The sequence below is a fragment of the Lepus europaeus genome, chromosome 9, assembly GCF_033115175.1.
Source record: "Lepus europaeus isolate LE1 chromosome 9, mLepTim1.pri, whole genome shotgun sequence".
Lineage (NCBI taxonomy): Eukaryota > Metazoa > Chordata > Mammalia > Lagomorpha > Leporidae > Lepus > Lepus europaeus.
Window position 1 is genome coordinate 95,054,515 of NC_084835.1, and position 24,123 is coordinate 95,078,637.

Below are 24,123 nucleotides of genomic sequence, written 5' to 3' on the forward strand. Positions count from 1 at the left end.
CAGCCTCTGTATCCATGGGATCCACGTTTGTGGATTCAACCAATTGTGGATCAGAAATACTTGGCAAAAAGTTGCCTCTGAACTGAACTTGGACAGGCTGTTTTTCTCATCCCTATTCCCTGAACAACACAGTGTAACCGCTATCTACACACCATGCACATGGCACTCGATATTGTAAATGACCTAGAGATGATTCACAGCAGACAGAAGGACGTGCATGTGTCGTATGCCAGAACCACACCTTTTTCTATAAGGTTTGGGTATCCATGGAGGACGCTGGGGCCGATCCCCAAGGACACCAAGGGGTGACTGTATCCATCTCACACCATGCACGCTCTTAGGCTCTGCGAGGTGAGTACAGAGCAAGGCCTGTTCAAACGCACGAGGAGAGACACAGTCACATCTGTCCTCCAGGGTTCCACTCAGTTCTGCCACCAGCCCCGGGAGCATCTATCAGATCAGAGAGCACTCTGGATAGCAGGTGGCTCCTGGGGACAGAGTCTGGATGCAGGGTTTGCCTGGTACATGTGTGGCCAGGGATTTAGTTAGAGGGAAATGTCACTTTATTTCAGGCCATGGCCAAGAAAATATTTTTGATGTTCTGCTCATTTCCAGTTTAATTGCTTTAGGCTAAAAAAAAAAAAAAGAGTTCATCACTGATTCCAGCCATTTCATTTACATATGAGTCACTTGTTGAGGGGGGATCTTTTGGTACAGTTCATTATTAGAACAAATTACATGCTCTGAGCTTGGTTCGGATTTCACCAAATTCAGACAGATTCTTATGGCCTGGTTGACTTTCACATATGTAAACATTTAATCATGATTTTTGATGACAGTGAAAGCAGAGTCAACATATCACCACAGGACTCCCCTTCCTCTTTTCCTGTGGCCAGGAAGCACCGTGACCCTCTCTCTAGGTCTTCAGCCTCCTCCCAAATCTGGAGAAAAAGCTTACAGTGGTGATTTGTGCCAGGGATTGGTGCTGGGGTGGCTCAGCACCCCTCAGGCCTGTGTCTATTCTCTGGGCTCTTCTACCCACTCTGCATCTACTACTTCTGCTTTGCAGGCGTGGAAACTGAGGCAAGAAAGGTGAGGCTCTCCATGTGTTGTCACCAGCTTGTTTGGGATGGGGTTTGGAATAAACCCCATAGTTTACTTTGTCAGGTCTAGGGCTCTGCCCTCTGCCCCACAGAGCTCAGAAAATTTGGGAAAGAAACAAGAAACCCAAATCTCCCAGGTGAGGCTGGCCTGGAGTTGACACTGGAGGAGGAATTGGGGTTGACTCAGGTCAGCTGGGGATGGAGTCCCGGAGGAGGCCATGGTTCTTACATGGTGTGTACAGCCTGGTCTGAAGCTCCGCATGGAAGAGGTCCCTGACGATGGCGCCATCGTCTTCATTCTTGGCCAGCCAGCGGCCGCAGGGAAATGTCATACACTTTCCAAGAGATGGGGCATCCACCTCCACCCAGTCTACAAACCAGCCGGGAGCTTTGCCTGGAAAGAGAGATGAGACAGAAACTCCGTCAAGGACTTGTGCAGAGATGGTTCCTTTCCTAAGTGGTACCTAGGGCTCCACCACCTGTGTGTCATCCCTTCTGCTGAGAACATTGCTAAGGGGACTCCTGTTAAAATGTGCAGTCAGCTGAGGCTGGGTCGCTCCAGGCTGCTGTCAGTGACATTAGCAAGAGGGAAGGGGGTGGCAGGAGGAGTTTGAGGCCAGGGGAGCAAGGGTGCTGTCCAAGGTGGAAGGAGCTTGGGACTCAATGGCAGGAAGGGCACTCAGCTCCCTGGCTCAGCCTGTGGTAGATGGAGGGAAGGGCACTGAGCGGAGGGATGATGGTCTTCCCAGGCGAGGTGAGTGCTCATGTTTAACGAAGGAAATGGAAGCAGACAGGGAGCCCTGTGCCTCCAGTCCTCGCGCACCCTCCAACTTCTACAGCCCCAGGTGCTGGGACAAGAGTCTCCTCGTTAGACTTAGTGATCTGAGGACAATTTTCGGATAAAGAGTTCTATGTAAGCAAACATTTGTGCCACTGCAGAGCCCGTGGGCTCCTTGCAGGGCTGGCTAGATCAGCACTTCTCTCCAAGTGGGGTCCCTGGACCAGCAGCCTCAGGACCACCCAGCAGCTTGTGAGAAATGTGCATTCTCTGGTTCACTCCAGACCTAGTACATCAAAGACTCTGGAGGCAGAGCCCAGAATCTGTGTTTTAATTAATAACCCAAGGCAGTGCTGATGCACAGTCGAGTTAGGGAACCACTGAGCACAGGTTTACAAATCCAGCTGCACGTTACAATTACTGTGGTTTGGGGTGAGTGAAGGCTTTAGAAACCACACATGTCCGGGTCCCACTCCAGTTAGGCCAGAATCTCTGTGTGCTGCAGACTGAAGAAGCTGTCACAACAGAAGGCAGACAGCACCCAAACCTCCCAGCTCTTCCTCCAAGGCCCACAGGGACCTGTCCATGGTCCTTAGTGGTCTAGCAGGGAACAGAGGGTGAGGGAAACCAGACCTGTATTGTCATGGCCGATCCTGACCTTCCACAGGTCTCCCAGATCCAGCGTCTCTACCGTGAAGATTTCAATGCTGTCTCTCTCAAACTTGTTGCTGTTGGTCTTGGAGGACTTCAGGAGGGTGACTCCTGCCAATCAGATGACCCCAACATGACTGGAGGGGCCGGGATTTTTCAAACCTCATCTGACCCACCCCTTTTAGTCATTCCCCACAATGAGAAAATTTCTGAGCTTCCATCAACTTTAGACTGTTTATGGGGCTGGCATGTGGCACAGTGGGTGAAGCTGCCACCTCAGATGCCAGCATCCCATATAAACACCAATGAGTCCCAGCTGCTCTACTTCTGATCCAGTTCCTTGCCAATGTGCCTGGGAAAGCAGAAGCAGATATCCTGAGTGTTTGGGCCCCCTAAGATCTGTGTGGGAGAACCAGATGGAGTTCCAGGCTCCTGGCTTCAGCCTGGTTCAGCCCTGACTGTTGCAGCCATTTAGGGGTGAACCAGTGGATGGTTCTCTTTCTCTTTTTCTGTCTCTCCTTTTCTGTAACTCTTTCAAATAAATAAATGTAAAAATAAGACTGCAATCACCATCCCAGGGGCACCTGTGTGTTTAGGTGTGTGTGTGTGTGTGTGTGTCTTTTCATTGAGCTCCATGACAACCTGTTGAGATATGCATTTTTGCTTCCAGATTATATCTAAAGAAAGACCTTTGGGAAGACGATCTGGGTGAAAGTGGTAGGGCCCTAAGCCTATGTCTGCTCCCCTCCTTGGCCCCTCATAATTCTTCACATGGGGAGGGATCCAGTCATAACATCTTCCCTAAGTCACTGTGGAAACAGGGGCCCCCTGAGCTGATGGGACCTGTGGGCACTCTCTGGAGACCCCTCTTTGGATGGCAGAAGGAGCGATGGCTTCAATGTCTCTTACCAGGCAACCCACATTACCGGTAATGTGTCCTGGGACTGTGGCTGTGGGGTGCATCTGAAATCAGATGGTCTCCAACCGCTGCCACCCACTCCTGCCTGAGCTTGCACTCCATTCCCTCTAAGACCCTCGACCCCTTTATGTCCCAGCTCTAGACCCATTGAATAGAGGACACCTGGCATTCACAGAATCACTGCAGACTAAGTGCCCAGAGAGACAGACCTTGGTCCAATGCCTGGCTCTACCACTTACCATCTGGGTGGCTTTGGGCAAATTATTTAATGCTTCTGATACCCGGTTTCCTAAAATGTCAAAAAAATTTTTAAAAGATGGTCTTGGTGCTGTCCCTATGGAGTTGTGAGGTCTTTGTGACACAATGCTTGCTGAGTGCTCAAGAATGTGTCCAACTCAGGAAGCAGGAGCAGCTGGTAGGCCCACCACTATCTTTGACCAGGGGTCAGGACCCACATCACAGACATTTTTAAGTGATGACCCAATTCTTTAATTAGACATTATCCTCTTTATCAAACCTACTCGACAATTAATGCTTATCAAATGCCACTGTGTCCCAAATATTTCACACGTTCAATCTCATTAAACTCACAACTCTGCGAGGCACATACTAGTTTTATCCTCATTTTCCAATTGGAAGAAGCCCAACGTCACACAGCTAATAAATGGTGGAGTGGAACTGGAACTCATCAGTGTAGCTACAGAGTCCGTGCTCCATACCAGCACCCTGGTCAGCGGTCAGGCTCACTCAGTCTTCAGCAGTGCCCAGCACAGAGCTCTGGGCCCACAGTGGGATGACTACTTGAAGGACTGGCTCTTCTCTACAGAGTGATCCATCAGGCGGCATGAGTGCATGGCTGATTCCAACACCAAGAGCCACCTTCTCCACATACCTGCGCAGGGCTCCAGAATCACCTGGAAGATTCCTTGAACATCCCCCACACAGTACTACAGAACCCACTGGCTACATCTCATTGGAGATTGGGAAGACACATGTTTTCCCAGGTTGCTATGGTTGGGGGGAGCTGGAGTCAGGGCTGTCTCTGCCATTAGAACAGAAGGAGGAATCGGGCACAGAGGAGAGGAATTTTGTGTAGGAAAAAAAGGAACTGCCTTTGTCTGATGGCGCTGGCGGCCTGAGGCCCACCAGGAGACAGAGGCATGGCCCTGGTTTCCTTGGAGACCTCCACTGAGGCTTGGTCTCCCTGGGGAGGAGTGTGGGGTGAACCCTGGTCTGGCATTACTCTCTTACCAGTGTCATCTTGTGTGCCGAAGAGTGTGATGAAGACATTGGCGTCTGTGCCTGCGTTCTTCTTGTCCCCAGTCTTTACGGTCACTGAGAATGTGGTAGACTTATCTGCCAGGAGACAGCAGAGAGTGATAGTATGTCCCCCCACCTTCTCCAGGGGCCCCTCTGGCTCACCCCTGCCCTTCCATCCTAAGACCTGTGAGCCCTGTGATTAGTGATGAGTTCATGTCTCAGTCTCTTCTGCAAATTGCCTTCCTGACCTCACGTGCTGCTCTGCCAAGTGGAGAGATGATGCCCCTGCCTCTGGCTCACGTGGGGAGCTCTCAAGCAACAGAGAAGATAGGATGGTTAGGGGTGACTTGGGGGTGACTTCCAGGGTCAAAGGCTCACGTGCCAGGAGCCCCAGCCAGACTCCTCCAGGCTGGGAGGAGTTTTAGGGATGTTTACGACACTTGAAGGCTCCTGTTCACTCTTTCCTTTGGCAAAAATGCTTTGAAAGTCCCTAATGTGTCTGGAAGGGAGGGCACGATGAGTAAGAACTGACTATGCAGATGGGCATTTGGCACAATGGTTAAGTTGATGCTTGGGACATCCACTTTCCGTATGGAAGTGCCTGGGTTCAAATCCCAGCTACTCAGCTTCTACTCCCACTTCCTGCTAACACAAACGCTGGGATGCAACAGGTGATGGCGCACAGATTCGAGTCTCTGCCATCCATGTAGGAGACCTGGACTACATTCCAGGCTTCTGATTTTGGGTTGTCCCAGTCCTGGCTGTTGTGGGCACTTGAGGAGTGAACCAGTGGATGGACGATCTCTGTCTGTCTCTTCTCCCTTTGAATAATAAGAAGAAGAACTGGCTGCTATTCTATTTCATTCCATTGCATTCCTGACAATACTTCCATCCTGTCACGTACTTTATATCCAGTCTTATTCTGGACACATGGGAATATCTACACCCCACCCCAAACCATTCTTGCCCTGGAGGTATGAGAGGAAGGACAGATAGATAGACAGACAGAGGAGGAGGTGCCCAGAACCCATAGGGGAGGGAGGAGATGGAGACATGCGGTGAAGGTGAGGGTGAGGTCAAGGCGGGGGTAGGGGAGGACAGAACCTTTCTGTTCCAGGGCCAGGTTGTCAAGGGGGTTGCTGTTGCCGGCCCCACCCTCCTCATCCTCGCTGGGTAGCACATAGGACTCATCCACTGGCAGCAGCTCCCTGGACAGCTGCCCATCGTCCTCCTCCACCGCCAGCCAGCGTTGGCATGGGAAGTAGTACCTGTGGGGTCAGGGGAGAGAAGCCAGAAATGTCCTCTTAGGAAGGTCTCCGGCAGGGGCAGTCCTGCGAAGGAAATGAGAGGCCCCTCTTGGGAACCCTAGCTCCCCCTGCTGGCTCCCTGAGGCATTGCCCTCCTATCCTACCCAGCCTGGGAAGTACCTATGAGTTTCTTTTCTTTTCTTTTCTTTTCTTTTTTCTTTTTCTTTTTCTTTTTCTTTTTCTTTTTCCTTTTTTTTGGGTGAGTAACAAAAATGTTTATGAAATGGCTCTTACACAAAGTCTCAGGCCTGGGAGGCATGAACAGACTCTATGGCCCCTCTTGTTTTGTATTGGGACCTTTGGCAAGGATAGGGGGCCATGATGATGAGCAGATCCAAGCAGAGGCAGCACAGGCTGGAAGAACCTATGAGTCTCTTTACTCAGGGGGACATGGTCTCCAGACACCCCTCCCCCCACTGAAAAGGGCTGTGTAGCATGCCTGGAGCTTAGGAGACACTCCGTCAGGGGTATGCTGGATGGAAGGATCTAGAAAGAGAGGGCCTGACAGGGCCTACTCCAATCCTTTCTAGAATTAACCATTAGCTAGAGCTACTTTAGCAGTGTTGCACATAGTAGGTGTTCAATACATGAGTGCTTAATTAATGGATTTTAATGAATGACTCAATCATGCTTTCAGAAGATAGCAAGAGTGTGGTGAAGGAACTGAGACAGCACACAGCTATCACCACCTAGAGAAGGGGGGGTCCAAGGCAGACTCCTAGGTGTAAGGCCGGGCCCAGCACATTGAGGTGCCTGGGCAGAGGGGAAAGTGGGACTGGGAATGAGAGCAGCAGCAGAGTGGGGTAACCAAGAACTTGCCCCAGTAGTCGCGCTGTCTGGCCTTAAATCCTGGCTCTGCCACTGACAGCTGTGTGACCTTGAGCAAATTTCTTTACCTCTCTTTGTGAGGGTTGCCAGATCTAACCCATCCAACTACAGGACTCCCAGTGAAGTCTAAATTTTATTTTATTTTTTAAAAAGATTTATTTATTTGAAAGTCACAGTTACACAGAGAGAGAAGGAGAGGCAGAGAGAGGTCTTCCATCCACTGATTCACTCCCCAACTGGCCACAACAGCTGGAGCTGAGCTGATCCAAAGCCAGGAGCCAGGAGCTTCCTCTGGGTCTTCCCACAAAGGTGCAAGGGCCCAAGCACTTGGGCCATCTTCTACTCCCTTCCCAGGCCACAGCAGAGAGCTGGATCAGAAGTGGAGCAGCCGGGACTTGAACCAGTGCCCATATGGGATGCAGGCACTACAGGTGGCAGCATTACCCACTATGCCACAGCACTGGCCCCAAAGTCTGAATTTTAGATAAGCAACAAATGTTTTTATGTAAGTACATCCCATAAAATGTTTAGGACACACACTAAAACATTATTCACTGCTTACCAAAAATTCAAATTTAACCGGCTGTTCTGTAGTGTACCTGGCCACCTTCCTCTGTGCCTCAGTTTACCATTCTGTAAAATGAGGAGAATAGTGCCTATTTCATAGGTTGGCTAGGGGCAGGTGTTTGAAACAGTGATCAGGTGCTGTCTGTGACTCCTCTGTCGCAGATGGCAGTGCCTGGGTTTGAGTTCCGGCTGCACCTCTGACTCCAGCCTCCTGCTCATGTGCACCCTGGAGGCAGCAAGAGACTGTCCAAGCAGTAGGTCCCTGCCACCCATGCGGGAGACCTGGATTGAGTTCCCAGTTCCTGGCTTTGGCCTGGCCTTGCCCCAGCTGTCACGGGTAGTTGGGGTAGATCCACTTCGAACCAGTAGATCAAAATCCTCTCTCTGCCTTTCACATACAAACAGATACTAAAAATGCCTAAATGTCTGGCTACGGGGAGGCTCTGGGTAGAAAAACACTAAGGCTGCTGCTGCTGCTGTCCTTTTCCTTCCCTTCCTTCTCCCCAGCCCTCCCTGGAGGGCGGAGTGTGGAGGTGGAACCCACATCCTCCGAGAGTTTTGTCTCTGCCTGAGCCTCACACTCTCCCGCAGTCCTCACTGCCTCCCAATGTTCAAACGTCAGAGGAGCAGAGTCAGCGAGAACCGCCGCGGTGCAGGGCGTGGGCGGGGCAGGCACGGGCAAGCTTCTATTAATGGACAAGGGTTTCAGGGGCAAGAGGAGTTCAACCCAGGCAAAAAAGTGAAACGGCCACTAACATTGGTGTTTAACTGGACATGTGTACTGCTCCACTTCCCAGCCCTCAGATACATGAATGGGAGAGTCAAATTTTTATTCAAATAGCTTGTGAATAATAGGTTATGGTCTAAATTATGGCCAATTAAAGGAGAGAGACAAAAATAAAGAAAGGGGTGGAGTTGGGGCAGAGGCGGAGACAATGAGCGTGGGAAGTCAGCAGAGGACAAGGACAGAGGGAGAGAGACACACAAACAAAGAGGCAGGAGGTTATCCAGGGAGAGGGGGGGAAACAAGTCAGAAAAATAGACGGGAAAAGGCACAAGCCGCCCCCACGCACCATGAATCAATGCACGTAGAGAATGGGAGTCTGGCCTCCGTGGAGCCCTGAGCCACCTGTACTGAGACCCCCACATCCCTCTGCCTGCTCACAGCTGCAGCACCACAGGCAGATCTCCTGGAAGCTGCTCCCTGGAGAGACAGAACCAGAGCTGGCGCCAGGCCTGGCCTGAGTGCAAGACTGTTAGCCTGCATCCCACAGTGCCAAAGAACCCACGGGAAGGCTTAGAGGGAGGCTGGGCCTGCTGAGCCCTGCCCTTCCTCCCACAGGACCTGATCCTGGGCAAGTCAGCCTCTGCCTCAGGGAGGGAGTCGGCCAGGCATTTGCAAGGAACAAAGGAGCAGAGAGAGATGCTGGTGTTCTAGGCCAGACATGCCCCCCGCTGCTTAAGCAAGGACCATGGGAAGAGAGAGCAGGACTTCAACGAGCGGGGTATAAAGTGAGCACCGAATCGAAGCACGGAACTGTTATAAAAAAATGCAAACCTCACTTGGAAGTCAAAATGGAATTAGATTGGAAAATTAAGTGTTGTACAATGTAAATAGTTACCATGCTTGTGTCTAAGCCAATGACTGGACACCACCACCAAGTGTGCGTAAACTGGAGAGTCTGGTAGTGGCAAGAAGATGAGGTTGGAGCTCAGGAGCTTTAGGTTGGTGTCCCAATCCTGCCTGGCACCCTTCTAGGTGCCGGGCAGGACCCAGCAGTGAGCACGAGGCCTGCGGTCATTATCCCCACGGAAGTCACGTTCCGCTGCAACACGCCTGTGTACTGCAGGCTAGGCGATGAGGGACTGGGAGGGAAAGGACAAAGGAAGAGGAGTAAGGGGTAGGGGGCATCTGGGCCAAGATGTGCCTTAACCAAGCGTGAGGGGGAGGCCCTGGGGGGCGGGTGTCAGGGAGAGGGGACAGCGAGCCAAAGCCCTGGGACCACATCTGTTGGTTTTCAGGAGCAGTGAACGAGAGGGTGGAGCGAACCACAGCAGAGAGACAGGAGGTGCTGGGGCAGGCTCTGCAAGGCCAAGGGAGCCCCTGGACGTGCTCTGGCTCTTTCTGAGCAAAAGGGAGCTCTGCAGGTTTTGAGCAGAGGGGAGACGATTCAGTCACTAGCAAAGACAATAGGAGGATTAGGGTGGAGCAGGGGAACAGTGAGAAGGCTTCACCCAGGGGAGTATGGGGTGCTAAAAACGGGGTGACGGGGCCTGACTCACACCCTTCTGAACAAAGAGCTGCCAGCTTCTGCGAGCAGATGGGAGGTGGGATGCAGGTGGCAGAGAGGAGGGGAGGATGCTCAGGTGGCTTGGTCCAGGGCCATGGAGGGTGACATCAGTTCTCAAATCTTTGGGGCAGCAAAGGCCTTTTCCCTGAGCTGTGCGGGTCAGGAAGAGCCTGGAGAAGGCACGAGGCACTGTCAGGGAAGGTGGTGTCTCCCACAAGAGAGGAGAGAGTCACAGTTGATACTCTGCTTCTTCCGAAGGCCTCTCATTTTATGTCTGTCTCCCAAAACAGTCTGTGCTTCAAGCTCTCGGCTTGGAGGTGGCTGAAACCTGCTCACCACACAGCCCTGGCTGACTACTCCAAAGCAGAAAACAGAAGCGAGACCGGCTACACAACAGAAAAGGGTGGGGTGGGACAGGGGGGAGATGGGGGAGAGGACTGCAAAAAAAAAAAAAAAAACAAATACCACCTGGACACAAACTCAACAAGAATGCGTAGCAGTGACGTGGAGGAAACTGCAGAATGCTATTGAGACACACAAAGGAACAGTTGGGGAAATGGGAAAATACACCTGGGGGGGGGGGCAGCATTAATATCTGAAATACACAATTCTCCACACGTACATTTAGTGGCATAATACTCTGAATTCTAGTGGGCTCTTTATCCAAATGTATGTCTTGATTTGCAAAAGGTAAGAATAGCTAATATTTTAAGAGAATAATAAAAGAAGACAAGTACTGACAGATGTTAAAATAGATTGTAAAGCTACAATAATTTTTAAATTGTTGGGCTGGCCCAGAAACATCCAACCCACGGACCTGAATATCTAACCCTGACTGGGCCGGAAGGGGAAAGCCAAGTGTCCACAAGTTGTCCTCGTCCTCACGTTTCTACAAGCTCAAATGCCTCAGATTTTAGCGGACATCACTAAGCCCATTTATCAGTGGAGGGAACAGCCCACAAGGATGGAGCAACTTGTCCATGGTGACCTGGTGAGTTTCTGGCAGAGGACAGACCCCAGGTCAGAGGTCTGGTTCCCAGCCCTGGGTTGTCCCATGGCCCTTATGCATCATCATTTTGAGCTTATGGGAAACTATGACATTGGTGCCCCCACCTGGAACACCCTACCAGCTTGTGTGCATTATGGGGTGACCTTCATCACATATGAAGGTCATATCACAGAGGAGAGTCCACCAGAAGACATGCTCCAAGATACCAGACTGCAGGCCAAATTGATTTAATTCAATGAACATGTATTCACCGGGCACCTAGTAAACTCCAGGTAGGCCCCCAGCAGCCACACAGCGCACGCAGGGTTCTGCATGCTCTCCTCTCTGCCTTCCTCTGTCCCACTCTGCCCCATCTAGAGGAGCCCTCTTCCATCTCTTTTGCCCTGGGTGTGTGTCTCCCAGGAGGCCAAGTGGCCTGAAGCGGATTCACCACGGAGTCAACACCGGTGGCTGGAGTTCCTGACCCGGCTCTGGCACTGATGGCCTCTGGGGCTGTGGTTTCTCCTCCGTGGGACGTGGCTCCTTCACCTGTGGAAAGCTCATTCCCCAGCTTTCCAACCCAGCTCCTGTGGTAGCTGCGAACTTCTGGACAAACACCTGCTTACATACACCCCACAAGCTCAGCATGGGCTTACATTTTTAAGTTAATGAAAAGAATATGAAGACAACCATAGTTATGACATATGAAAATCAAACTTCAGTGTCTATAAAAAAGATGTATTGGCAGGCAGCCACCCCAGTTGTTGAAGTGCCACACACAACTGTTTTTGTGCAAGAACAGCAGAGCTGTTGCTGACGGAGACCTAGGGGCCTACAAGGCCTAGGGGTTTACTATCTGGCCTTTACAGAAAAAGTTGGATGGTTCCTGGTCTACAACATTAAAACCTTGTCCTGGAAGTTGCTTTACACATGGACAGACTTATGCGTGAGCCAAGCCTGGGCAGATAGACTGGGCCAGGGAAATTCTAGCAGGAGTCAGAAGTGTGACTTCTCTGTACTGACAGGGCTCAAGAGCTGCTACACCGAATGCTGGACCAGATTGTCACCAACAGGGATAGTGCTGTCACCAACAGGGATAGTGGCCCACGAGAGCTGCCCAGTGAGAGAGAAGGGAGCGAGGCAGTGAGCACTTGGCCAGCTACATGGGCCAAATCCACCCTGGTGATCCATGAAGCACAGACAGCCCTCCCTCGCCATGCACACATCAGCCCACCACCCTCAGATGATGCCACTGTCAGTCCACCCTCCCTTTCACAGGTCCCAGCCAGCTCACATTCAGCCTTTTTTCCAGCCCTATCTTATTTTTTTAAGTATTTATTTATTTGAAAAGCAGAGCTGGGGCCGGTGCTGTGGCGCAGGTTAAAGCCCCGGCCTGCAGTGCCAGCATCCTATATGGGTACCAGTCTGAGTCCCAGCTGTTCCACTTCCAATTCAGCTCCCTGCTAATGTGTCTGGAAAGGCAACAGAGGATGGCCCAAGTGCTTGGACCAGGAGGAAGAGACCCGGAGGAAGCTCTTGGCTCCTAGTTTTGGCCTGGCCCAACCCCGGTCCTTGCGGCCATTTAGGGAGTGAAAGAGTAAATGGAAGACCTCTGTCTCTGTGTCTCTCCCTCTCTTTATATCTCTGCACTTCAAATAAATCTTTAAAAAAGGCAGAGTTACAGAAAGAAGGAGAGACAGAGACACAGACACAGAGAGAAAGATCTTCCATCTACTAGTTCACTTCCCACATGACCACAATGGCCAGGGCTGGGCCAGAATGAAACTAGGTGCCAGGCACTCCATCTGGGTCACCCACATGCATGGTAGGGGCCCAAGCACTTAGGCCATCTTTTGCTGCTTTCCCAAGCACACAAGCAGGAGCTGGGATGGAAGTGGAGCATCTAGGACTCAAACTTGCACTCATGGGATGCCGGCATCGCCGGCAGTGGCTGAACCTGTTGCTCCACAATGCCAGCCCCTCCAGGCCTCTCGTAGTGGCAGGCACAGCCTTCCCTCAGAGTGGGCCTTCCCATCCCCCGTCCCCACTCACGTGGTCTCGTTGTTCATGTCGGTGATGTCTACTCTGTCCAGGAACCAGCCGGGTCTATTGCCTGAGTTGTCATGGCGAATCCGAATCTTGGTCAGGGCTCCCAGGTCAATGGCATAGATGGTGAAGGTGTCTGTCTGGGGTGGCCAGGGCAGCACTTAGAGGGGTGTGACCCGCCCTCTCCTTGTCATCAACTCCAGCTTCTCAGGGACCTGAGGCCCCAGAGGCAACTGCATGACCCAAAGCCTCTAGGAGCAGGAAGCCAGAAAATGTAACTCATTGGTCCGCTACGGTCTTTTTAACTTGCCCCCACTGGGGCAGCCCTGCACTCTCATTGTGTTGAGGGAGGTGAAGGGAGCAGGAGATAAAGGTGACAGTGGGAGAGGCAGAGGAAAAGACAGTTTGCCTGGACGTCTGCATCTGTTGTGGTGAGCTCATGGAGTTTCTATGTGTGCACACAGGTGCATAATCTCCTTTAAGCACACACTTTCATTAAGCACCTGCTATGAGCCAGTCTTGTGCAAATGCAATGACTGACAGGAACAGAGACTTGGACTTGCCCACCACCCAGGTGGGAGGCTGGAATGTGAGTCACACATGTATGTGGGTTGCCATATGCCACGGAGCATCAGTGGGGTCTTCATGGCTATCATTTCTGGCTTTATTTTGAAAAAAAAAATCTAAGAAAATTTATTGAATTAGCACAATGAAAGTCTGTACACCTCCACTTCTGTATTTGCTCATTTTCTTTGTTCTCTCTTCCTCTCTTTCTCTCTCTCTCTCTCTCTCATTATCTTATTTCTGAACTAGTTGAAAGTAAATGGCAGACTGCATGATTCTTCACTCCTAAATACTTCAGCGGAGATTTCCTAAGGACAAGAACATTCTCAGATAATCACAGTGCAATGATCAAATTCAAAAACTTAAAATCAACATAATACTATGGTCTAATAAACAGTCCATACTCAAACCTCACCAAGTGCATCAATTATGTCCTTTACATATTTTTTCCCAATCCAGAAAGAGTGGCTATTATTCTTTAAAGAATTGCAAAAACAGGGGGTCAGCGTTGTGGCATAGCAGATAAGCCAGCCACCTGCAATGGTGGCATCCCATATAGGTGTGCCAGTTCATGTCCCAGCTGTTCCACTTCCGATCCAGCTCCCTGCTAATGGCTGAGAAAAGCAGAAGATGGTCCAGGTGTTTGGATCCCTGCCACCCACATGGAATGCCCAGATGAAGCTCCTGGCTTCTGGCTTCAGCCACTGGACTTTGTGGCAACCTGGGGAGTGAACCAGTGGATGGAAGATTCTCTCTCTCTCTCTCTCTCTGTCTCTCTCTCCCTCCCTCTCTGTAACTTTTTAAAAATAAATAAATCTTTTTTTAAGATGCAAAGATAAATCCCAATCCTTAAGCCATCAGAGGGGATGTTGAAATAAAGGCAGGGAGCCCCTGAAATAAACCCAACAGGGAGCCTGGAAGAATTTTGATGGGTCTGGTTTATTTTTTTTTCTCTGCATGGATGAGAGAACCTGGCTTTGGGGTGGGGGCAGGCCCCGGAAGGGTGAGGTCAGGGACAATCCTCCAGCCAAGAGAAATCATAAAATCTGCAAGGGCCAGCCTGACAGCTTCCTCTGCCATGCGTCCCCCGCTGCCCTCAGGAGAGTAAGGTGCGTGCACTTCTTCCATGGCTCCTGCAACCTCAGGACACAGTTCCGGCTTCTCAGCCCATCTGCCCAGGCTCTTGTGGCCTCATCCACCCTCACACACTAACTTGGTCTTACCCAAGCTTATCCACCACTGCAAAACACTGACCAAAGCTCTGTCTTCAAACTGGCCTTCCATGCTCCCACCTCCACAGCTCTGCTCACATAGCCTCATCTTCTGAGACCATCTTTCAGCATCACCTTTATACATCCACACGGTACTCATCAGCCAGAGCCCAGATTAAGTTGCTCCTTCCCATGGGGTTTCCCCAGGTCGCCTCCTCCTTGAACCCTGCTAGCCTCTGAGCATCCCCATGGGCCAGCCAGCCCGAGGGTTCCATGTGCTAGGACTCCACCCACCCACGTTCTCTCTCTCTCTGCCACCACAAAGAGAGGAGAGGCGCTGCTCTGACACCTGGATGGACTGAACAAAGCATGTTGCAGTCCCCGGGCTACATGGGTCCCCATGGGAACCACAGGAGGCACCACGCCCCATGTTGTAGTGGGAGCCACCCACCCAGGCCCCAGAGAGCTCTCACACTACCTGCCCCTGCTCAAACTTGTTGGACTTGTCCGATTTCTTCAGGGGGCGCTCGCCTGTGTCCCCGTACTCCTCCCCGTAGATGGTCAGGTAGACGTTGGCGTCAGTGCCAGCCTTGGGCACGTTCCCTGTGATCACCTGGACCTCATAGGTGTTGGCTGGAGACACAGGAAGACATGGCATTGAGGACTTCGGAGCCAGCCAGGTCCTGGGAGTAGGAAGGGTCTACAGATCTGTGGACACTAACTTGGCACTGAGCCCGCCCCTCCTCCTGACTGAAGACTTCTCTCCACCACAAAGCCAAGGGGCTGCACATGGCCTCACCTGGCCTCCTGCCTTGCATCCCTCACATTGTGTACAGAGTGGGATCAGGACCCCTCTCACAGTCACTCGGGAGAGGGCAATGCTTAGCCCCCAACAGAACTGTCAAGGGGCTTTTCCGAAGCAGGCTGGAGAGCCGGGTGCATGATGGGTGTCCCCCTACTCAGCCTCCATGTGAGGGAGACAAAGGCCCCTCTGCCCATCCCCTGCCCCCTTCAGGGAACTTCCTGGCCCCTCCTCCAGCTTACGCTCAGGGCCCGGCCGGCCGGTCGGCACCAGCTCCACGACAAGTTCATTGTCCTCCTTGCCCCGGGCCAGCCAGCGGTTGGCTTCGAACTTGTACTGCTCAATCACCTCCTGCATCCCCGGCCCAAACTCCTCCTCTTCCTCCTCCTCCTCCTCGGTCTCCTCCTCCTCCTCCTCTTCCGACGAGGACTCCTCCGAGGACTCTTCCTCCTCGGCCCCCTCCTCCCCCTCGTCCTCCTCATCGCTGCCCTTCCTCTTCTTCTTCTTCTTCCTCTGCAGCTTGGCCTTGAGCCGCTCCTTCTTGAGCAGCTGCTGCAGCTTGGCCTTCTCCTTCTTCCTGCGGGCCTCCTCCTCAGGTGTGAGCTCTTCCTCCCGCACCACCAGGTGCCGCAGCCACACCGTGTCCACGAACCAGCTGGGCCCGAAGCCCTCGCCCGTGTGCCCGAGCCGGATCTTGTAGACCTCGCCCACGTCCGCCGCCTCCAGCTGTGCAAAGCGCAGGGCAGTGGCTGGGGTGGCCCCGGCGCCTGCCCACCTCCCCTGGGGAGCCAGGCGCAGGGACTGTGTGCTGAGCTGCAGGTGGGGCGGCTCCCCGGTTCCTGCCACACACAGCTGGTGCCTCTGGCCTGGCCCCAGCTTCACCCACGTTTATTTCCTTCTAAACCCTGTGGTGTTCAAACTGGTCTCCCTGTTTCTCTCTCTCTCTCTCTCTCTCTCTCTCTCTCTCTCTCTCTCTCTCTCTCCCACACACACACACACACACACACACACACTTTCCTCTCATTCCTATGTCATCTTAGCTCATGCCTTTCCCTACCTAGCCAGCCTTACTCCCTCCTCTACCTCAAACTAACACCTAGGCTTCAACATTATTCTGTTTTACACTGTCTTTCTCTGTCCCCTCTCCAATAATGTTCCGTATTAAGCACAAATAAGCAAAAAATAGTTGTCTTTCAAAACCAAAAATATCATGTCCCAGAGGCCCCAGGCCCCTCCTGAGCACACAGCCCCAGCTTGCCTATCCCTTCCTGGGGAGCTCCCAGTGGGCCCAGGTCTTGGCCCAGGCCTTGGCCTCGCCCGTGAGTTCCTCAGGGGCTGGAAGCAGAGTGCCGTGTCCCTCCCCACTGGGCACAGCTCACACTGGGCTGGGAGCAGTGAGCATGGACTCCTCAGCCTTAGCCCATGCTGTCCCTAGGCCCTGAGCTGCACACTCAGGACAGAGCTGCACTAAGGTGAGGCCTGGCTCCCCAGACCTCAGGGAGGCCTCCAGGGGTCCTTCCTGGGGGGATTCCACCTGTACTCCCCGGTGATGATGCACCCTTGTCTGGCGTCTGGCCCTTCTCAAAGCTGGGTTCCACCAGTTCTCCCACGTGAATGTCAGGGAAAACTGAGGCCTGGGGCATTCTAGCAGTTGCTCAGTGTCCCACACTTCCGGTCTAGTCCTAGATGAGAGCTCTGGTCCCTTACACCTCCTGTTCATGAATCCACAGTGCAGCTAAACCACCACTGAGAGAAAATAATGTCAAGATGGAGCCAGGGCCCAGGGAGAGCAGAATGCATCCTTCTCAGTCTCCCTGGGCCTGGCCTGTCACTACTTCAGCACATCAGCTCTCCTCTCCTCTCCTGCATCTCCCGGGAGACCTGCTGGCCACCTGCCAGGCCAAACCTGCATCCACCATCACACCTGGTCAGCTGGCATGCACAGATGCACTGTTCAGTCACTTCTCCCTAACTGGCTATGGCTACAGCATCCCAAGTGCATTCCTTGACATTGACTCTTTTGGTCATTACAGGGGCTGTAACGCTGTCCAGGCAGATAGCCCAGAAGATGCTGAGGTTCACTTGGGCCTCAGCCCCTTCAGCAGTGTACGAGAGCACTGAGTGAATGAGGTTCCTCCAGCCCTGATATTCCAGACACTTGTGAGCTCGGGCCCGCTCCCAGCTCAGCCAGTATCTGCTCCCTTGGGCACCCTGTAGGACTGTTCGTTGAAAGCCAAGATGCTGTGGCACACAAGCACACATGAACATGAACATGAACATGAACATGAACATGAACATATTCTCTGCATACACATACCTTCAGATGCACACTGTGCATACACACATACACATCCATGTCCAACATAAAACATTCCTGGTCTCCTAGTCTCATTTATTTTCTTTCCACTACTCAAACACTTGCAAAGAGAAGAGAGGAGGGAGGCCTAGGGCACTCAGAACACAGCCATGAAATTCCCCAGTCTTCCAGCATCCTCCAAGAAGCATGGCCCTGCCATCAGGTGTGAGAGAACTGTAGAGGTCACAGGCTAGGAGTGGGTACAGAAACCCCAGTCCTGATGCCATCTTTAGCTAACTTAGACTCGTATGCTCTAGTGGTGCTCAGAGTTCGCATCACTAGTAGAGCTTTCAAAAGTAAACCCAGGGGGCTGTCTCTGTGGTTTAGCAGGTTAAACTGCAAGCCGGTTTGAGTTGCAGCTGCTCCACTTACAATCTGGCTCCCTGCCAACATGCCTGGGAAAGCAGTTGAAGATGGCTTAAGTGCCTGGGCCCCTACCATGCCTATGGGAGACCCAGAAGAAGCTCCTGCCCAACCCCAGCCCTTGCGGCCAATGGGGAATGAACCAGTGGATGGAAGTTCTATCTCAATTTCTCTCTACATATGTAACTCTGCCTTTCAAATAAACAACCAATTAAAAAAAATACCCAGAAAACGTATCCCACCCCAAGAGACTGATTCGACTGATCTGAGATGCATACTAGGTAATGTTGTTTCTTAAAGCTCCCCATATGATTCCAACATGAAGCCAGGGGTGAGAACCTTAGATCTAGTCCAAGCCCTTCATCTCAGGCCGAACAACGCAGGCCCAGGAGGAAGCCCAGGCTGCATCCCACATCAGAGTACCTGAGTTCAATGTCTGGTTCCAGTTCCTGACTCTGGCTTCCTGCCAACACAGACCGTGGGAGACAACAGTGATGGCTCAGGGAATCAGCTTCTTGCTGCTCAGACAGGAGACCTGGATTGAGTTCCCAGCTCCTAACTTGGGCCCAGCCCAGCCATGGTTGATGCATTTTGGGGTGACCCACTGGAATCTTGGTCCAATCTGTCCCCTAGGCAGCAGCCTGGGTAAGAAAGCATCTCCCACCATGCTGCAAGGAGGCAGTTCATTCTTTTTATTTACAAAATATTTATTTAAGAGGCAGAGAAAGATAGTGATACACAGATGATAAATGGGTAAACGCCATCTTCTGGTTCACTTCCCAAATGCCCACAACAGCTGGGACTGGGCTGCACCTTAGTCAGGGGCCCAGAACTCAATCAGGACCCCCATGTGGGTAGCAGGGACCCGGGAACTTGAGCCATCACCTGTTTCCTCCCATGGTCTACATCAGCAGCAAGCCAGCAATAGGAGCCAGAGTTGAGTGCTAAACCCAGGTACTCCAATGTGGGACACAGGTGCTTTAACCAGCATTATAACCACTAAGCAAACCTCACCCTCGGCAGTTCCTTCTTGAGTGGGCACTGCCCTAGGAAATAAGAATGCCCAGGGAACCATCGAGGCATCCATGGGGCCCTCTGCTGGCACCCAGCTGCCTTGTCCCACATACCTGGAATATGTCCTTGGATGCCCGATCAAAAACCTTGGAGCGGCTGGAGAGGAAGAGCACTTCTGTCTTGCCTTCTTCACCGTAGATCTGCATGTAGACCCGAGCAGTGGTGCCTGCACCACCCACATCGCCCGTCCAAATCTCGACCTCATAGTGAATCACTGGTGGGCAAGGTGGGGTAAAGGAACGCTGAGTAACAGCAACAAGGATGGTAACAAAACAAAATCCCCAAGTCTGTTCGTGTGCCTGGTGCATCGCAGGCACTATCTTTTCTAATCCTCTCCTCCACACCATGAGGAAGTATAATCATTCCCATTTTACAGGTGGACAAACTGAGGCTGAGAGGTGGTAGAAATGGCTGACCTAAGCAGTCAGTGCAGCATCCACTGCACCCACATGTCCTTGGGTACCGGGAATGAGGAGCAGTCAATATACCAGCTGGTGCTCCCGGCCATGTGCTTATCTCCAAACTCATGTTGAAATGTAACTGCCATTACAACAGCATTAAGAGGTGGGGCCTCCGAGAGGTGATTGGGCCATGAAGGCTCTGCCCTATAGAAAAGGAGTCTGGCCACCTCTCAGCTTCTTACCCTCTTGCTATGTTACAGCGCATCGAGAAGGCCCTCCCCAGATGCTGGGACCTTTGTAGTGGACTTTTAAGCCTCCAGAACTGTCTTCCTCTGAGCCAATGCATTTCTGTAGCACTGTTTTTTTACATTCTTGTTCTTTGGGGAAAAAAAGATTAATTAATTAATTAATTTGACAGGCAGAGTCAGTGAGAGATGGATATACAGCTCTTCATCCACTGGTTCACTCCCCAGATGGCCACCACAGTCAGGACTAGGCAAGGGTCCTGGCTGACACACTGAAGGGAGACTGAAGGTGAGCTCAAGAGGGGCGGGAGCGTGACGGGGTGCGGCCAGCAGGGGGTGCCAGTGAGAGCTGCCCGTCTGAACCCAGGAGCCCCAGCTCCCAGGCCTTGCTCGCTCAGGCTCAGCTCAGCAGCAAATCAAAACACGGTGGCCTGAAATAAAATATCCAGCAACAAGGACAAAGTCAAAGGCATCTCTAAGCAAAAAGGAAATCCCCCAAGAACAGAAAGATGACAGAGAAAGGGTAAGGAAATCAGAGGAAGTCTGCTATCTAATTATCAGTTCCAGAGAGAACAGAGAAAACAGGCTGAGAAGTTGTCAGAAGAAATCATCCAAAAAGTCCCAAAACCCAAAAATTTAAAAAAAAAAAAAAAGTTTCTGGATTGCCAGAGTCTGTGGCTTCCAGAATAATGGATGAAACTAAAATCACAAAAGGCTATGAGAGAAGCGTGAAACATCAGGTATCAGGGATAAAGACGGGCTCCTGTAAGATTCTGGAGAGGAACAAACCAAAAGATGGTAACAGAACACCATAGGATTTCTCCCCTGCACCACTGGGACCTGGAAGACAGAGAGAAATGAGTTCAAATTCACAAATTCAGAATCCTTTCATAAGCCAAAAACTTTTTTTTAAGATTTATCTATTTATTTGAAATACAGAGCAATAGAGAGACAGAGATTTTCAACTTCAAATAGCTACAACAGCCAGGAGCTGCATCCTGGTCTCCCACATGGGCGGCAGCAGCCCAGGTATGTAGGCCATCATCTGCTGCCTTCCCAGGTCCATCAGCAGGGAGCCACATTCGATGCACTCATAGGAAATGCTGGTATCACAATCCACAGTTTAACCTGCTGTGCCACAACACCGGCACCCAAAACTGGCCAACTGTGAAAGGCAACAAAACACAGGCAAGGTGTCACATTCAACTCCCCACACCTTCTCTCAGGAAGTTGGTACCAGGAAACAAGAGATCCAACCCAGGAGAGGAAAAGAGAGACCTTTTCCAACACATGGCAAAAAGGAAGTCCCCCAAGACATCCCTGTGGGAGCCTAGGCAGTGAAAGGACAGAAGGTTCCAAAAAGAAGGTCGAGGGCAAGGAGGGGAACCATTAGAATTCCTGCTGGTGAGGTAAGAGTGTGTTCTGGGCTGAATTATGTCCTGTGCAAATTCCTACGTCAAAGCCCTAACTGCCAGTACCAGAGATGGTGACCCTGGTTAGCAATAAGTCCTTTAAAGAGGTGACTAAGTTAAAATGAGGCAATTCAAGTGGCCCAAGTGCAATCTGACGTGTCCTTTTATAAAGGAAGAGGAAATTAGGAGACAGAGAAACAGCATGCATGTGAGCACCGCAAGAACAGACCCTGTGACAACACGGCAGGAGAGCTCCTTGGTTAGGGCGGCCCTGGCAGACAAACACAGACAGTGAGGGGTGTCGGGAAAGCCTTGCTAATGAAAAAACAAGATCACTACTCCAGGGAAAAAACTGGAAGTTTTACCAAAAAATAAAATGCATCATGATACAGTAAGTGACTCAGCAGTAAGTGACATTTACACGCTCTTAGTAATGTAAAAGTTGACTATTGATTTAATTACAATGAAGGCTGGCAGGAGCGGAAGGTGTGAGTGTGTGTGTATGTGTGTGTGTGTTGACACACCCACGCACCACACACACATACACCTCCATACAAGAGCCTGTGGATGCTAAAAGAGCGAAAGCCTCCTCTCCCAGGCTAGGGAATCAACAGATAACATCCAAGACTGAGAAACCAAACATTGAGACGCACACTAAAACTACAGAGCCAGATTTCAGAGGAATGAGCTAAAGCAATGCAAGCTGTCACCTCCGACAGGGGGCCAGGGGAGGGGAGGGGTGGGTGAGGGAATGACCGCTCTCTTCTCTTTAGCTCCTGCCCAGCGCCTGTATCACTCATGGAAACCAAAGCGAGGAGCCGAGTCACACACTGCAAGCACCGTTGCAAAGCATGCGTCCGCAGCACCACCCTGGAGCAGCCTCTAAGTTGGCTAAGGAGACCAAATGTGCCCATGGGGAGATGCAGAGTTCTCAGAGAGGCACAGGCTGCTTGATATTGGAGTCAATAGCACAAGAGCTTCCTGGGGAGGTGACACTTGGTTGCTGCTTTCAGGGTGGATGAAGAAAAGCAGAGAGCAAAGGGACACTCACCCGGCCAGTTTGGTCCCACTGCTTCCTTGATCCCCTACGTAATCTGTGTCTGACCCCTGCCTTGATCTATGGCTCCCACAGGCACTGGATGCCACATCACCTTGACCTTTGCCTCCTCAGGAAGGTCACCACCACCCAACACCAGCTTGACCCCCTTGCCCTCTTTGTTCTCTCCAGCTCTCCACTGACATGCTATTATATCCTGGTATTTACTGCTGGTCTCCATTGATGGGGTTCAAAGTCCACAGGGCAAGGGCCTCATCTGTCCGGCTCATGGCTGCCTCCACAGAGCCCAGAGCAGTTCTGGTAGGCAGATTCTCAATATGTATCTACTGAAGAAATAAATGAGAGAAACTCATTTTATCTCCTCAGCCAGTCTCCCCAGGGAGACACAGACCACGACTCAAACTTCTCCTACACAGGGTTGAGAATGTACATTTCCAAAGGAAGTCATTTGCTGCCTTCGTCCCATTCAGCATTGAGTCCTCAGTTTCCCCATCTGTAAAATGAGCCCTTTCTGCCCCTCAGAGCCATGGTTCCAGAGGCAATGGGAAGCCCCATTTTCTCCCCACAGGGCCCTCACCACCACTAGGAGATAGGGCCCCAGGAGCCCCATGGGCCCTCCTCCTTCCCCAAGGCCCCCTGCAGGGGGCACAGAGCTGACATCCACCTCCCTACCAGTCCCCCCACCCCTGGAAGTCTCCTCCATACGTTTCTGGATCTCCACGACCTCGCTGGGGTACAGCTCCACCTCCAGGCGCCCGTCCGCCTGGTTCTTGTCCAGCCAGCGGTTGGCAGGGAAGGTGTACCGCTTGCCTTGGCGGGGCACGCGGATCTCGACACTGCCCAGGAACCAGCCTGCGTGCATGCCTGCGCTGTCATGCCCAATCACCAGCCGATTGATCTGGAAGGAAACCCCAGTGCAGGTGCACAAGGAACCAGGGGCAGAAACCCCCCATGCTCCTACCTATAGCCACCCCCAAACACCAGCACAAACAGCTCCCTTTAGCTGGGGCCTCCAGTGCCCTGGAAGACGGAGGAGGCTCTGCAGGAGAGCCCAGGCCCCAGTCCTGTGCCTTCCATCATCCAGTAAGGGAAACTAGGGCATCACTTCTTCCAGCCTCCCTCCCCTCCTCCTGAGTCCAGCTCACCCGCGGGGGGATGTGAGAAACAAGTAGAGGAGCAGACAAGACATGAAGTTGAAAAGCTCTGGTATGTACTTTAAAATCTTAGGCTGTGGCTGCAAGAGAATCTTTGACATGTTCTGTGTCACCTTCTGATAGCTGTGTCACATCTGGTTTGGTCTGATTTGAAACAAGACACTATTGTACATATTTCTGCACTTCTCTGATATGCCCATCCCATAGTTGACAGAATAAGCAGACAGTCTCTCAAGGCTCTGGGGACCTGTGTCTGATCCCCTTCTCACTCTTGCTTCCCAGGAACACTCTGCGGTCCACTTGTCTTGCTGTTTTGCATGTTAACATCTTTGCCCACTGGCAACCTAGATGAGAGCACACATGATCCCATCACCACCCTTACAGCTACTTGGCTTTTCAACATGTGAATGGCTTTTCCAATGCTTTGAAATACTGTTCGAGGCAATTTTAATGTCAGGTGGGATTATCAGATGGCCAAGAGCCCTTCCAGGTTGCAGATTCTCTCTCTGATGGTTTGGATGGGTGGTGCCCAAAGACCAGAGTCAGAAGACCATCCGTGCCAGCCCTGCTCTGGCTGTGCCATGTAAATAGGTGCCACCTTGCAGCTGGAAACGAAAACACCACCACAGGCCAGCACAGGTAACCTGGCCCCCTGGAAACACCAGGAAGAAACCAGTGCTGTGGGCAAGGCCCGAGAGCCTATGCATTCCTGCCAATGCCAGTGCAGAGCACCGCTGTCCTTCCCT

General features: G+C 51.8%; 1 protein-coding gene across 3 annotated transcripts in view; it reads right to left on the reverse strand.

Moving 5' to 3' along the window:
- LOXHD1 (lipoxygenase homology PLAT domains 1) overlaps nt 1-24,123 on the reverse strand; it is a 172,735-nt gene that overhangs the window by 58,087 nt on the left and 90,525 nt on the right. For 2 of the 3 annotated variants that reach the window (XM_062200273.1, XM_062200272.1), the window contains exons 17-25: nt 22,929-23,121; nt 19,162-19,322; nt 15,558-16,041; nt 14,992-15,146; nt 12,745-12,878; nt 5,816-5,979; nt 4,703-4,807; nt 2,515-2,643; nt 1,333-1,497 (exon numbers count right to left, since the gene is read on the reverse strand). In XM_062200273.1, coding sequence (XP_062056257.1) covers nt 1,333-1,497; nt 2,515-2,643; nt 4,703-4,807; nt 5,816-5,979; nt 12,745-12,878; nt 14,992-15,146; nt 15,558-16,041; nt 19,162-19,322; nt 22,929-23,121 — 1,690 coding nt within the window. The remainder of the gene's footprint in view (nt 1-1,332; nt 1,498-2,514; nt 2,644-4,702; nt 4,808-5,815; nt 5,980-12,744; nt 12,879-14,991; nt 15,147-15,557; nt 16,042-19,161; nt 19,323-22,928; nt 23,122-24,123) is intronic. The other variant, XM_062200274.1, reaches the window with a different exon arrangement.